Below are 17,201 nucleotides of genomic sequence, written 5' to 3' on the forward strand. Positions count from 1 at the left end.
TAGAGTTTACAAGACAGGGTATCTTTTATTAAATTTTCACATAAAAAGAAAAAGTACACAGGGCACTAATTACAAGTAACACCACAATTAATTGGGCCTCATTCCTCTGTAAAGAATAGGCAAGCAACGAGTCATTTTAGTAACATTTTTTCCTGGTCTTTTACTTTCTGTATCCTCTTTTCTTGATTTCTGATCATTGAAGACATTGCTGAAAATGTTGATAAAACAGTTAGAATAACAAAATCTACTTAGGTTTTAATTCTACTATGTGCTACTTAAAAGATTAGCTTGATAGTATAGAATAGACATGTTCTGAGCTCAAGACCTTCTTAAAAATTGGATGTAGCATATTTTTGAGAAGGTTGGTGTTATGGAAGAGAGCTAAGGGTAAATCTTTAGTGTTTCAGGTGTTTTATTTACTTATTTATTTTGTAGAGACAGGGCCTCTCTATGTTGCCCAGGGTGATCTCAGACTCCTGGCCTCAAGCAATCCTCCTGCCTCAGTCTCCCAAAGTGTCAGGATTATGGACATAAGCCACTGTGCCCAGCCTCAGTTGTTTTAAATAGGCATGATAATTGCAAAAGTAATACTAATTGTAAATAATTCAAACACCTCAGAAGGACACAAAGACAGATGAAGGTCAGTCTTTGTCTCTGCTCCCTCAATCTGCTGGAATCTGCCTCCGCCTGAGAGGTCATTACCATAAGCAATTTGGTGAATATCTGCACATATACATGAATGTGCACGTTTTATTCTTTACACAAATGAAAACATATGGTATAGACTATTCTGTAGCTTCTTTTTTCATATAACAAAATGTAAATAATTTTCCAGTTCAGCTTATGTTTTGTTGTAACTGCATAGTATTTACTAATATTTCATTATACAAATGTATTAGAATTTAGTAAACAGACTAAAAAGGGTTACATCCTTTTCTTTCTAAACATCCTTTTCTTTTTCTTTCTTTCTTTCTTCCTTGCTATAATAAATACTTTTGTATAAACACTTCTGTGCATTTGTACAATCATTTCTTATAGAATAAATTGCTAGAAGTGAAATTTCTGGGTCAAAGCGTATATGCACTTCAAGTTTTGACAGTCCTCCCAGAATTCCCCCTAAAAATATTTGTTTTAGAATTTTCAAGAGGCATCCCATCCAGACACTGCATTCAGCAAAAAGGTCTTTTTATTTTGTAAATAAATATATGTCTTCCATGTGGATTATTATTTGGTGGCATACATCAGATAAATTCAGAAACATATGTCATGGTGCAAGTAAAAATAGGATCAATAAGATAATGCATCTTCCTTCAAAAAACTCACAATAGATGTGGAGAGGAAGATGGCAGATAGGAGACAGGGCTAACGTGCAGCTCCAACTTGGATGGAAAGAGCAACGTGTGGAGACTCACACTGTTGACTTTTGCTCCAAGAGCCACTGCAGGAACATACTGGGAAAACCAAAAGAATTTACAGATCCTTTGAAAAAAAGCGGCATGCCACTGCAGATTCCACAAGATAGGTAAAAACTGTGAGTTCCCAAAGTGTGGAGGGGGAAATCTTGCCTCTCAACAAATACCCCATTGGGGAACCTGAAAATCCAGATTACAGGAGAAGGATTTAACCTTACCTAGAGCTGGAACAAATTTAGTGCAAAATATAAAAGTAGAAGGAGCAGTGGGAAGAGCCTTGGAGGCACTCCCATTCTCCAGCTCGAGCCCAGGGAAGCCATCCCTGACTGTATCTCACAGGGGCCCTCGGGAAAGGTGGCTGGCAGAATTTGGGAGAGGTCACAGGGTGAAAGACGCCTCCAACTGAACTCTGTAATAATTTCAACTGGGCACAAACTCTTTTGAGCAGAATCTGTGTGGTGAATGGGAAATGCTACAGAAAGGAGCACAGAAGCCACTACTGACAGTGTGGGCAGACAGAAAGGGGCAGGTGAGACCTGAAAGCCATACTTGCTTTCTCAGTGGGGAAGATTATAGCACGGGCAAGGTCTGATCTGCCCGCCACCCCCAACCACCGCCCTGCACTGGCTGCCTGGAGACACTGGTGCTATTAGCAGGGCGTGGTGGGAGCAAGATTGGCCTTGCCAACTGTGTGGGAGCTAGGTAAGGCCTATCGCACAGGCTTTCCCCAACTTCCTTGGCAACAGAGGCAGCCAAAATCACCTCTGGAACATAACTCCACTGGCCCAAGAACCACCCTGCATACCCCACAGCGGCCACGGCAGGCCCTACACAAGGAGAGTCTGAGCTCAGACCCACCTAACTCTGCCCCAACCCGATGGTATTTTTTTCCCTGCCCTGGTAGCTGATCACAAAACACACAAACTATTGAGAGCTTCATGGCCCTGCACATCACCTGACAAACCCAAATACTTATCCTGGCCAACTTAGGGCAAGCCTACATTCCCCTGTCTACTATCATAGCTTGTGCTGTCTTGAAAGTGCCACCCCCTGGCTGGAGGCCAACCAACTCAGGACATTACAGTAATTCATGATAGAAATTATAGAATAACCCTGTACCAAGGAAGGAGAAAACAGCAGCTAATTCCACTGCCTGCAACATTCTGGCTAACCAGAGGTCCTGAGTCTATCCATGTGAAAACATCACTGCTAGCATAATCAGTATTTGATAAAGCCAGGACACTAAACATATCTATAACCAAGGACTCTCACAGAGTGTACTTTACTCCCCTACATCCTCTACCAGAGGAGGTGCTGGTATCCATGGCTGGGAGACCTGAAGATGAATCACATCACAGGACTCTTCGCAGAAATTTCCCAGCACCAGCCCCGAGCCTGGTAGCCCTATTGAGTGGCTAGATGTGCAAGAACAATAATGATCATTGCAGTCCAGCTCTCAGGAAGGCCTATCCCTTGAGGGAGGGGGAGGACACCACATCAAGGGGTCACCCTGTGGGACAAAAGAATCTGAACCTTGAGTTCCGGGCTTTTCCACTGAAATAGTTTACCCAAATCAGAAGGAATCAGAAAAGCAATTCTAGAAATACGACAAAACAAGGTTTGATAACATCCCCAAAAGGCCACACTAGCTTGCCAGCAATGCAGTCAAACCAAGAAGAAATCTCTGAATTGCCAGATGAAGAATTCAGAAGGTTGATTAAGCTACTCATGGAGATACCAGAGAAAGGTAAAAACCAACTTAAAGAAATTTAAGAAACAATACAGAATATGGATGAAAAATTCTCCAGAGAAGTAGATATAAAGAAAAACAATCACAATTTCTGGAAATGAAAGACACATTTATAGAAATACAAAATGCACTGGAAAGCGTCAACAAGAGACTAGAACAAGTAGAAGAGAGACCTTCAGAACTCGAAGACAAGGCTTTCAAATTAGCCCAATCAGACAAAGACAAAGAAAAAAGAATTTAATAAAATTGAACAAAGCCTCCAAGAAGTCTGGGATTATGTTAAACGGCCAAACCAAAGAATAACTGGTGTTCATAAGGAAGAAGAATCTAAAGAAGAATCTAAAAGTCTAGAAAACTTATTTAAGGGAACAATTGACGAAAATTTCCCTAGACTCACTAGTGATCTAGACATTCAAATACAGGAAGCTCAAAGAATACCCATGAAATTCACTGCAAAAAGATCTCCACCTAGGCACATGGTCATCAGGTTATCTAATGTCAAGATGATGGAAAGAATCTTAAGAGCTGCAAGGTAAAAGTATCAGGTAAGCTATAAAGGAAAACCTATCAGATTAACAGCAGATTTCTCAGCAGAAACCCTACAAGCCAGAAGGAATTGGGGTCATATTTTTAGCCTCCTCAAACAAAATAATTGTCAGCCAAGAATTTTATATCCAGCAAAATTAAGCTTCATGAATGAAGGACAGATAAAGTCTTTTGTAGACCAAAAAAAAAAAAAAAAAAAAAAGTGCTGAGAGAATTCACCAGTACCAAACCATCACTAAGAAATGCTAAAAGGAATTCTAAATCTTGAAATAAAACCTCAAAACACACCAAAATTGAACCATCTTAAAGCATTAATCTCACAGGGCCTATAAAACAATAACATGATGAAAAAAAAACACCCAAGGTATTCAGGCACCAACTAGTAGGATGAACAAAACAGTAACTCGTATCTCAATACTAACATTGAATGTAAATGGCCTAAATGTGCCACTTAAAAGATACAGAATGGCAGAAAGGATAAAAATCCACCAACCAAGTATCTGCTGTCTTTAAGAGACTCACCCAATGCACAAGGACTCACATAAACTTAAGGTAAGGGGATGGAAAAAGATATTCCATGCAAATGGATACCACAAACAAACAGGGGTGCTAGTCTTATATCAGAGAAAACACACTTTAAAGCAACAACAGTTCAGAAAGACAAAGAGGGATATTATATAGTGATAAAGGGTCAGTCCAACAGTAAAATATCACAATCCTAAATATATATGCACTTAACACTGGAGCTCCCAAATTTATAAAATGATTACTACTAGACCTAAGAAATGCAATAGATGCTAATACAATAATAGTGGAGGACTTCAATATTCCACTGATAGCACTAGACAGGTCATCAAGACAGAAAGTCAACAACAACAACAAAAAACAATGCACCTAAACAATGCAATGAACTTAAACTATACCCTAGAACAAACAGACTTAACAGATATTTACAGAACATTCTACCCAACAACTGCAGAATATACGTTCTTTTCATTAGCCCATGGAACATTCTCCAAGGTAAACCAAATGATAGGCCACAAAACAAGTCTCAATAAATTTAAGAAAATCAAAATGATATCAAGTACTCTCTCAGACCACAGTGGAATAAAACTGGAAATTAACTCCAAAAGGAACCCTCAAAACTATATAAATACATGGAAATTGAATAATCTACTCTGGAATCATCTTTGGATCAATAATGAAATCAAGATGAAAATTTAAAAATTCTTTGAACTGAATGAAACTAGTGACACAATTTATCAAACCCTCTAGGATACAGCAAAAGTGGTGCTAAAAGGAAAGTTCATAGCCTTAAATGCCTACATAAAAAAGTCTGAAAGAGCACAAATAGACACTCTAAGGTCACACCTCAAGGAACTAGAGAAAGAAGAACAAACCAAACCCAAACCCAGCAGAAGAAAAGAAATAACAAAGATCAGAACAGAATTAAATGAAATTGAAATAAACAAATAAAAAACAATACAAAAGACAAATGAAACAAAAAGCTTGTTCTTTAAAAAGATAAAATTATTAGACCATTAGTGAGATTAACCAAGAAAAGAAGATAGAAGATCCAAATAAGCTCAATTAGAAATCAAATGAAAGATTTTACAACTTATACCACAGAAATACAAAAGATCATTTAGGGCTACTATGAACACCTTTATGTGCACAAACTAGAGAATCTAGAGGAGATGGAAAATTCCTGGAGATATACAACCCTCCTGATTAAGCCAGGAAAAAAATAGAAACTCTGAAGAGACTAACAACAAGTAGTGAGATTGAAACAGTAATTAAAAAAATGCCAACAAAAAGAAGTCCAAGACCAGATGGATTCACAGCTGAATTCTATCAGGCATTAAAAAAGAATTGGTACCCATCTTAATGAAACTGTTTCAAACATAAAGAAATAGGGAATCTTCCCTAAATCCTTCTACAAAGTCAGTTTCACCCTAATACTAAAAGCAGGAAAAGACATAACAAAAAAAGAAAACTACAGAGCAATATCCATGATGAACATAGATGCAAAAATTCACATATTCTATGAAGTCAGTATCACCCTAATACTAAAACCAGGAAAGGACATAACAAAAAAAGAAAACTACAGAGCAATATTCATGATGATGCCGGGTGCAGTGGCTCACACCTGCAATCCCAGCACTTTAGGAGGCCAAGGTGGGCAGATCACGAGGAAAAGAGTCCGAGACCAGCCTGGCCAACATGGCGAAACCCCATCTCTACTAAGAATACAAAAATTAGCTGGGAGTGGCCAGACGTGGTGGCTTACGCCTGTAATCCCAGCACTTTGGGAGGCCGGGGTAGGCAGATCACAAGGTCAGGAGATGAAGACCGTCCTGGCTAACACAGTGAAAGCTCGTCTCTATTAAAAATACAAAAAATTAGCCGGGCATGGTGGCGGGCGCCTGTAGTCCCAGCTACTTGGGAGGCTGAGGCAGGAGAATGGTGTGAACCTGGGAGGCAGAGGTGGCAGTGAGCTGAGATCATGCCACTGCACTCTAGCCTGGGCAACAGAGCAAAACTCCATCTCAAAAAAAAAAAAAATAGCCAGGCTTGGTGGCATGTGCCTGTAATCCCAGCTACTCGGGAGGCTGAGGCAGGAGAATCACTTGAACCCGACAGGTGGAGGTTGCAGTGAGCCAAGATCATGCCACTGCACTCCAGCCTGGGCGACAGAGCAAGACTCCATATCGAAAAAAAAAAAAAAAAATATATATATATATATATATATATATGTCCATGATGAACATAGATGCAAAAATCCACAACAAAATATTAGCTAACTGAATCCAACACCATATCAAAAAGATAATACACCATGATCATGTGGGTTTCATACCAGGGATACAGGGATGGTTTAACCTACTCAAGTCGATAAATGTGATACATCACACAAACAGAATTGAAAACAATAATCATATGATCATCTCAAAAAATGCAGAAAAAGCATTTGACAAAATCCAGCATCGCTTTATAATGAAAACCCTCGGCAAAATCGGCACAGATGGGACATACCTCAAGGTAACCAAAACCATCTATGACAAATTCATAGCCAACATTATACTGAAAGGGGAAAAATTGAAAGCATTCTCCAAGAGAACTTGTACAAAACAAGGATGCCCACTTTCACCACTGCTATTCAACATTGTACTGGAAGTCCTAGTCAGAGAAGTCAGAACAAGAAAAAGAAATAAAGGGCATCCAAATGGGTGAAGAGGAAGTCAGACTATTGCTGTTTGCTGATGATATGATCCTATGCCTAGAAAACCTTAAAGACTCATCCACAAAGCTCCTAGATCTGATAAATGAATTCAGTAAAGTTTCAGGATACAAAATCAATGTACACAAATCAGTAGCATTGCTATACACCAACAATGACCAAGCTTAGTATCAATTCAAGAACCCAGCCCCTTTTATAACAGCTGCAAGAAAAATAAAATACTTGGGAATATATCTAACCAAGGAGATGAACAATCGCTACAGGAAAAACTACAAATGCTGCTGAAGGAAATCATAGACAACACACACAAATGGAAACACATTTCATGCTCATGGATGGATAGAATCAGTATTGTGGAAATGATCATACTACCAAAAGCAATCTACCAATTCAATGCAATACCCATCAAAATGCCATCACCATTCTTCACAGAGCTGGAAAAAACACTCCTAAAATTCATAAGGAACAAAAAAAAGATCCCACATAGCCAAAGCAAGACTATGCAAAAGAACAAATCTGGAGGCATCACATTACTCGACTTCAAACTATACTACAAGGCTATCATCACCAAAACAGCATGGTACTGGTATAAAAATAGGCACATAGACCAATGGAACAGAATAGAGAACCCAGGAAGAAAGCCAAATATTTACAGCCAACTGATCTTTGACAATGCAAACAAAAACATAAAGTGGGGAAAGGACACCCTATTTAACAAATGATGCTGGAATAATTGGCAAGTGGCATGTAGAAGAATGAAACTTCAACTCAAGATGGGTCAAAGACTTAAACCTAAGACCTGAAACCACAAAAATTCTAGAAGATAACATCAGAAAAACTCTTGTAGACATTGGGTTAGACAAGAGTTCATGACCAAGAACCCAAAAGCAAATGGAACAAACACAAAGATAAATAGATGGGACCTAGTTAAATTAAAAAGCTTCTGCATAGCAAAAAAAAAAAAAAAAAAATAAGCAGCAGAGTAAACAGACAACCCACAGAGTGGAAGAAAATATTTGCAAACTGTGCATCTGACAAAGGACTAATATCCAGAGTCTATGAGGAACTCAATTGAATCAGCAAGAAAAAAACAAATAATCCCATTAAAAAGTGGGCTAAGGACATGAATAGACAATTCTCAAAAGAAGATACACAAATGGTCAACAAACATATGAAGAAATGCTCAACATCACTAATGATCAGGGAAATGCAAATCAAAACAACAGTATGATACTACCTTACTCCTGCAAGAATGGCCATAATTTAAAAATATGACATAAGTTAAAAATATGACCAACAGATGTTGGTGTGGATGTGGTAAAAAGGGAACATTTTTACACTGTAAACTAGTACAACAACTATGGAAAGCAGTACAGAGATTTCTCAAACAACTAAAAGTAGAACTACCATATGATGCAGTAATCCCACTACTGGAGGAAAAGAAGTCATTATATGTAAAAGACACTTGCACACGCATGTTTATAGCAGCAAAATTCACAATCGCAAAAATATGGAACCAGCCTAAATGCTCATCAACCAACTAGTGGATAAAGAAAATTATACCTATCTATCTATATATATAGAGAGAGTATTACATGGTGTATATATATATATAGTATTATATTATATATATATGCACACACCTCACCCACCTCCCATCCTCCCCCATATATATACCATGTATATTTACATGGTGCATATATATATATTTACATGGTGTGTATATATATGTAATGATATATTTACATGGAGTATATACATATATATATATATATATACACACACCATGTAATACTACTCAGCCATAAAAAGGAATAAAATAATGGCATTTGTAGCAACCTGCATGGAGTTGGAGACCATTATTCTAAGTGAAGTAACTCAGGAAAAGAAAAACAAACATTGTATGTTCTCATTATATGTGGGAGCTAAGCTATGAGGATGCAAAGGCATAAGAATATCAATGGACTTTGAGGACTTGGGAGGAAGGGTGGGAGGCGGGTGAGGGACAAAAGATACATCATATACTGCTTGGGTGATGGGTGCACCAAAATCTCAGAAATCACCACTAAAGAACTTTTCCCTGTAACTAAACACCACGTGTTCCCCCCAAACTATTGAAATTTTTTAAAAAATGCTAAAACCCCACAAATTCACAATAAACTTAAAACCAAATGTTTTTCCTAATGTTCATATACATAGGGGTCTTGGGTTATCACAGGGACTTGGAATTTTCTTCAACAACAATTTGCTAAAGCCTTACTATATTAAAAACGTGGATTTTGGAGTCGGAAATTGCAGAGGCCAAGTCCCCGATGTACTCTTCACTGTGACTTGGAATTTATTGACTGTTCTTTTATCTTCAGTTTCCTCATTTTCAAATGCTGTAATAACAGTACCCGTTTCCCAATGTTGTTGTGAAAATCACATGAAGAAAACGTAAGTGAAGCTCTGAGTACAAGGCCTGGCACACAGCTGGGAAGTGCTCAGTTAAGTGTTAATAGCAACTATTATTATTAATAAGGTTAAGTTTATTTTATGAAGATTCGTTCTTAGAAAAGTATTTTCCTTTACCAAGCAATTTATTGTTTTCTAGGGATAGAAAAGATGGAATAACAAATGTACTTCAAAATTCATTTCTCTCTGATAAAGGCTCCTGGATTCATGAAGGTGGGTTATAAAAGCATGAACCATGAGGGCTCCCCCATATTCATGGTACTTAGAACTCATGCCCAAAAAGCTGCTGGTCATCTGCAGATTAGAACAGTTTCTCATTCAAATAGTTTTAGCATTTTTAGAAGTGGATTCTTTTTATTTTGTGATTCGTTGGGTGGCATAGTGTCTTATAGTGCTATGCTAATTTAAATCCTGTGTAAAGATAAATACCATTATTTTGCTTCCTTGCTATTGACTATACTCTTTTCTTGGCTATTATCGTATAAATGCTTGCCTACAGACCTAATAGCAACAAGAAAGACAGTGTGTGGGAAAATCCCATGTGAAAAACCACTCAGAACCTCAAAACCACTCCTCCTGAGGGATGGCCAGCAGGATTGTCATTCCCATTAGATAAGAGAGTACAGCAGGGCAAGAGTGACCTGCCCATGGTCACACAATTAATCCAGTGACTATTAATGGTTAAGACCCTTATATTTAGATTTCAGTTTACAGTTGTTAATTCAACACCCTTTCAGCGGGTCTATAGACAGGAGGCTTAATCTGAAAAGAAGGTGAACATTCTCATGAGCAAGGAAGATATCTTCAAAAACGTACACTGTACCTTGGTTCTTCAGCTGCAAATCTTCTACCAGAGTTTGCAAGCTTTCTAGTCTGTTCTGAAGCTTCCTGCATGTTTTTCCTGTTGTTTCTATTGGCGGAGACTGTGAATCTATTAGAAAATTGCTTAGATGTGATATTAAAAGTCTATTCAACATTTCCTTTTAGAAATCTTTGAATTAAAGGCTAAACAATTTTTCTTTAAAATAAAGGGAACTTTTTTTCATGATAAATTCTAAAAGAGCTGTAACACTTAAAGGAAACTCTAAAAATGATTTTAAAACAGAGAAAAATGAGTTTTATCTAAATATTGCAATGCTAGCCTATTTGATTTTGTTCAAACCAATCCGATGTATCATTATTTAACTACATAATATTAAATAAGATGGGTGAAAAGAACACTTCAAGTTTAATGATGCATTCTGCATTATAAATGACAGCTTTTCGTACCAAGCCTGAGTAGTTCCATTAACTTGGGGTTTGAGGGAGTATGATCTAATATAGAAACTGCACCGTTTTCAAGGTATGTGAGGCCAGTGCCCACGTTAGTTCTGTCACCTAACGAGAATGGTATTATATGATGGCAGACGGTGGCATGGATGCCAACATGATCACACTGAACCTAGAACAAATGTGGCAGTGGCAACTAGAGAAGGCCTAGGAGCACATAAGCTATTCTCTTACCAGTATGCTGTTTTGTCAACCTCTAAAAGTACTTAATTGACAATCTGAAGATTTAAATTTTGATCTTAATCCCTGCCTAGCTGTATAAATTTGATAATATTTTTAACGGCTAATTTTCCTATCAAAAAATACCCTTTTCATTACAGCATTCAAGGCAATTATCTAGGAATTACTTCAGTGTAAGAGAATGAGAAACAGTTTCTTGGAGAGTTTCTTTTTTTTTTTTTGAGACAGAGTTGTTACCCAGGCTGGAGTGCAATCGCAGGATCTCAGCTCATCACAACCTCTGCCTCCCGGATTCAAGCGATTCTCCTGCCTCAGCCTCCCGAGTAGCTGGGATTACAGGCATGTGCCACCATGCCTGGCTAATTTTGTATTTTTAATAGAGATGGGGTTTCCCCATGTTGGTCAGGCTGATCTTGAACTCCTGACCTCAGGTGATCCGCCCACCTCAGCCTTCCCAAGTGTTGGGATTACAGACATGAGCCACAGCACCTGGCCAGAAGTTTTTAACATAAATATTATAAAATATAGGTTTGATGAGTATCTGACAATAAGCAGGGGGTTGGGGGTGAGAAGAAAATGCCATGCCATTATGTAACAAAAATTAATAATAAACTGTCAAGCAGCAGTGCTCTATTCCTGCAATAACCACAGCTTTAAAAGGTAACATGGAGGCCAAAGCAACTCCATCTTGGATGCTAATCTGCCAAGTTGACTTCTAATTAATCCCAGTTCCAGGAAGGCATCCAAGATTTCCAGTTTCCTTGTACGGTAGGTAGCAAGTACCTGCCATAAATTGTACCCTTAAGCAATTGTCCTGCTCATCCTTTCTGAGGCATGTATACCCTTTACCTATGGTATAGAGGCCCTGGGTCTGCGGGGATAGTGGTACAAGGATCCACCACCTTGTTTCACTGCTGCAGAGACACAGACATGGCTCCAATCTTAAGTCCCTATTAAATGTTTCTTTCTGAGAAATTGGATTTGTCAGTCTCTTTCTTCAGCCTCTCAGCTTCCTCAGTCTTTGTGGGTAGGTTTGCACATACTTGCCCACCACAGTACAGGAAAGTAATTTCACACTTAAAATTGAAAAAGATAGTAAATGAATAGCTTAGAAACATAAGAGATGAAAGAGGACACAAGTACAGAAAAAAAGATGTGAAAAATGTACTAATGTGTGATTAGGTATTTTTTAGGATCTAGAAATGTGTAAGCTATAGAATTTCAAAAGACTAAGAAATAACTTGATGATAATACAACTTTGTCTAGTTTATCTCTTACAAAAGGGAATGATGTCATAGAACACTGGGGTTGTTTGGTCACTGTCATACATGATGAGAAATATTTCAAGTTCATTCAACACATAATATTTAACTCTCACTTATTTACCAGGCATTTATTCTAAATCAAACTTTTTTTTCTCATTTGTCTTATCAAATAACAAACTAACTTAAAATATTAAAAATGAGAAAATTTTGAAAAGTTTGTATGGTATGCACTTATACTCACTAAGGCAGAGACTGAAGAAGAGCTATGATTTCAAAGAATGTAAATAAGAAAGAAAAGTAATTCACAGCATTTAAAAGAGGATCCAAAATCTTTTAATAAAATAGAGGCAAAAATGTTCATTATTCATTTACAGAAAAAGAGAGATAATGTTTACATATAATATCTATGTACATTTACTAAGGCTTGCATGGTACACAATAGCTGTTCTATTTAAATAAGACCTGTTTAAATTACACAGAATCAGTTAGAGCTTACACGTAAGAGCAGCATGCAAAATCTTAATTCTGAGTAAAAAGAACTTACAGTTCAGCAGTGTAGGAAATCAATTAATCACATCAATGATATCAGATCTTTCTTACCTTTAACAGAATCAGATGAGTGAATAGGTTTGGCAGATCTATATTGTGATGTGGAACCTATTGAACCTTCAACTGAACTAGTTAGGAGTGAGTGCACTGGAGACTTCTTAGGAGAAGAATTGAATGAACGAGAAGCTGAGTTTTTCACAGATGGACTTGCTAAAAGTTTGCAAGAATAAAAATAAAAGGACAGAATTAATTAAAAATAGTACACTGCACCTCTCAAAAAGTCAAGCTTTCATGAGAAAATGTTCCCAATGGTGGAGGGACAGGGGAACATTCTTCTAAATACCCAAGATTTGGGGTTGGAACTGAAAAGGGTTACGCTTTAGGAATAAGGGTGAACAGAAACTAGACCTGCCCTTGGGATCCTGAGGTCTAGCTTCAAATCCTCTTTCTAATGTGATTTTATTGACCTGGATGCCTTAGTTGTCTACCAAATGCAAGCATGAATGCTCTCTAGAGGAAGGTAATCTCATTCATAGCATCAAATCATCTGTACAACTTTTCATATATAAAATGTCATACAATAAAAATAACCAGGCATATAAGGAGACAAGATGATATGGCAGAAAATCAAGAGGAAAAAAATATAAATAACGACATAGATCTATAGGGTCCAGATAATGGGCTTATCAGGCATAGACTTCCATAGAGTCAAGCAGCATTACTTCAAACTCCAAGCGAATTCTTCTTATATGCATAAAAAAATCATATCTGCACAAATGAATAAAAACTGCTAAAGCAAACCAATCAAAAACAAAAACAATCTTAAAGCAAAAGGGGAAAAAAGGGACAGACTGTATTTAAATAAGCAATAATTAAACTTACAGCTGACTTCTTAGTAGAAACAATGAAAGCTAGAAAACAATGGAAAGTGATATCTTCAAAGTGAAGAAAAAAATGCCAATCTAGAATTCTATACTCGGCAAAAATATTCTTCAAAAATTAGGATGAAATAAACACAATTTCAGAAAAACAAAAATGGAGAGAATTTATCACCAGCAGATTTACATTTAAAGAAGCTTTAAAGGCATAAGTAAAATGATACCAGAAAGTTAAGTGTAAATATGTGGGTACATCTAAATGAATACTAGCTACAAAACAATACAAATAATTAAATGTGGTATTTATATTTTTATAATTCATATTTTTAATTAAAATATATGACAATTGTATGAAAGTTGGAAGGATAGTGAATGCAGTTAATATGTTCTAAGGTACTGCCCATGTATGAGAAAAGATAAAAGCATTCATTTATATCAATATAATTAAGGCAAGGATAAATGTTTTACTGTCCTGAGTAATCACTGAAACAATAGTAAAAAACATATAAATGAAGTAAACCTGAAGGAATTAACTTCATATAAATGTTCTTTTCTTCAAAATATTAGCTCCTGAAAGATCTCCCCCAAGCCAAAGATTATTTAAAAATTAAGAATTTGCAATTATTTTATTTAAGAATATTATATTTTGATTATAAATATAGTTATAATTAACAATGGGGATATGTTCTGAGAATTGTGTTGTTAGTTAATTTTGTCATTGTGTGACCACCATATACTTTCACAAACCTAGATGGTATACAGGCTATATGGTATAGCTTATTGCTTCTAGGCTACAAACCTGTAGAGCATGTTACTGTACTGAATACTGTAGGCAACTGTAACATAATGATAAGTATTTATCTATCTAAATATGTCCAAATATAGAAAAGGTAACACACTGTGGTATGACATTATGATAGCTACAACATCACTAGGTATCAGGAATTTTTCAGCTCTATTATAATCTTATGGGACCTCTGTTGTATATGACATGGTCATTGACCAAAACATTATGCAGCACATGACTGTATATTGACACTAAGAAAAACGATGAAAATTTATCTTTCTCCCATCTCTTTTCACCTTACCTCAATTTTCTCTATTTACAATTTACAGTCCAGATTTATAACTACATTTTTGTTGAATAATCATCATCACAGTTTCATTCTTTCTCATTTATTTTGTTCTCTTCCATAGGAAGACCAATTATGTGTCTGTTGGTTTGCCTTTGCCTTCCAAATCTAACATATTCTGTATAATTATTTTTGGTCCTTATTTTTAAAAATTCCTTTTGTGTAATTTTCTCCATGGCTATAATTTCAGTCACATCTATTTTATTTTTCATTTTCTAAAGCTTTTCCCTGTGATGTTTTTAATCTTTCTCTTCCATTTCTAGTCTGAGTTATGCCACTTTGCTTATCAACAAATTGTGTTGACTTTCAATCTCTTCTTTCTGGAGCTTTTTTTTTTTTTTTAATGGCGATAATATTATCTATAATTCTTTGGAAATTTTATGGAGAACTGTCCATCTTGATTCTTCTGCTTTTCCTTTTGTCTATTCAATAAATATTTATTCAGCACCTGCTATGTGCCAGGAAGGCTCCAGGCACCTGGGATATATCCAGGAACCAAATGGCTAAAGACATCTGCCCTTGCACAGCTCTTGTCTCACAGGGGTGACACAGTATGTGAGAAGATGCTAAGAGTAACTGATAAAAGGAAGAAGGAGCACTGGAAGTGTGGGAAAATCGTGATTTTTATTTTATTTTAATTTACTTTTAGAGACAGCGTTTCGCCATGTTGCCCAGACCGGTCTTGAACTCCTAGGCTCAAGCAATCCACTCACCTTGGCCTCCCAAAGTGCTGGAATAACAGGCATGAGCCATCACACCCGGCTGGTTGTGATCTTTAAATGAGGTGATGACAATTAAGTCCCACTGGGAAAGTGACACCTGGGCAAAGGCTTTAAAGGAGCTGAGGTTTTAGCAACACAAGGGAATAGGGCATAAAAGCCCTAACATGGAAGCTGCCTGACATGTTCAAGGAACAGTTTGAGAGTAGATAAAACACAATGCGTGAAAGAGGGAGTAGCAGGAAATGAGGCCAGAGAGTTAAAAAGGACTTGGAAGATACTGCAATGACTTTGGCTTTTACCCTTGTGGAAATGGGGAGACATTGTAAGGCCTATTTCTGTGCTTTCATTGGAAACTCACCTGCAGATGTGAATGTGAAGCAACCAGAGGGATCTTCCATGTCTCCTGCGTGTAATGTGACTGGCTCTCTGGAAGCATAAGAATGGTAATGCAAGCATTCCATTTCACAAACACAGTACTAAGATTCACAGATAGAAGCAAGTGAACACAGGCAAATGTGATGGCTTAAAATATAACCTCAAGATGGCAATCATAACCCTAAAGTCCTAAAATACTCTAAGAGGTAGGTTCAAAGTTGCATTATCTTTTTGTATTCAGAATCCATGAACATTTTACAGAATGAAAATATATAATCTTCATTAGAAAATCCATTTTTGTGTACTAATAGCTATAAAATCCACATCATCTGTTCATGGATTCTAAGAGATGCAATCTTAATGACTCATTTAAAAATAAACAAATTAGGTCAGGAGTGGTCGCTCACCCCTGTAATCCCAGCACTTTCGGAGGCTGAGGCGGGTGGATCATGAGGTCAAGAGATAGAGACCATTTGGCCAACATGGTGAAACCCCGTCTCTACTAAAAATACAAAAAATTAGCCGGGCGAGGTGGCGGGAACCTGTAGTCCCAGCTACTCAGGAGGCTGAGGCAGGAGAATGGCGTGAACCTAGGAGGCAGAGCTTGCAGTGAGCCGAGATCACGCCATTGCACTCCAGCCTGGGCGACAGAGAGAGACTCTGTCTCAAGTAAATACATAAATGACAATGACAACAACAACTCATAACATTAGTAGTATCAGTGTACAAAACTATAAGACATATAAGTTGAAGTAAACTACATAGTTCTCTGTGAGTTGGGTACCAATATGAGAATATTATGGCAGCAGTTCTCAAAGTGGTTCCCTTTCAGGAGGTTTGTGAGGTCAAAACAATTTTCATTATGATATTAGGTTGTTATTTGCTTTATAACTTTCAGTCTTTCACAAGTGTACAGTGGAGTTCCCCAGAAGCTCCATGATAGTTGATACACATTTAATCACAACAGATTAAATGAATACGCAGATATGAGAATCTAGCTGTATTTTATTAACCCAGTTACTGAAATATAAAACATGTTTTCTCAATGACTTTTTGGAGCATATTGTTATTTTTCATAATAAAGAAAAAGTTATTTTTCATAATTTCAGAATAAAGTATTACAGTACTTTCATTGCTGAAGGAGGCAGATTTTTCTAGTCATGAAGAAACTCTACTGCAGAGCTTTAATTATCTCAGGGAAGTAGCTTCTCTTTGTCCCATGCCTAGGACTGGGCTCCACCCCCAGTAGCTCAGTGTGGGTACCCAGAAGCAGTAAGCAGTGGTCATAAACACGGGCTCAGGAGCCAGCTAAACCTGAGTTCAAACCTGAGCTCCACTGTTTTCAAGCAGTATGACTTTGACAAGTT

At 37.1% G+C, this 17,201-nt stretch overlaps 1 protein-coding gene across 14 annotated transcripts in view; it reads right to left on the reverse strand.

Moving 5' to 3' along the window:
* CCDC158 (coiled-coil domain containing 158) overlaps window positions 1-17,201 on the reverse strand; it is a 110,400-nt gene continuing 93,199 nt past the window's right edge. For 8 of the 14 annotated variants that reach the window (XM_063723462.1, XM_054554075.2, XM_054554065.2 and 5 more), the window contains 4 exons: window positions 15,818-15,885; window positions 12,778-12,936; window positions 10,227-10,326; window positions 1-208 (listed from right to left, as the gene is read on the reverse strand). In XM_063723462.1, coding sequence (XP_063579532.1) covers window positions 88-208; window positions 10,227-10,326; window positions 12,778-12,936; window positions 15,818-15,885 — 448 coding nt within the window. In that variant the 3' untranslated portion in view covers window positions 1-87. Of the gene's footprint in view, window positions 209-10,226; window positions 10,335-12,777; window positions 12,937-15,817; window positions 15,886-17,201 lie in introns of all 14 variants that reach the window. The other 6 variants (XM_054554071.2, XM_054554078.2, XM_054554070.2 and 3 more) reach the window with 2 other exon arrangements.

The sequence above is a fragment of the Pongo abelii genome, chromosome 3 (genome assembly GCF_028885655.2).
Source record: "Pongo abelii isolate AG06213 chromosome 3, NHGRI_mPonAbe1-v2.0_pri, whole genome shotgun sequence".
Lineage (NCBI taxonomy): Eukaryota > Metazoa > Chordata > Mammalia > Primates > Hominidae > Pongo > Pongo abelii.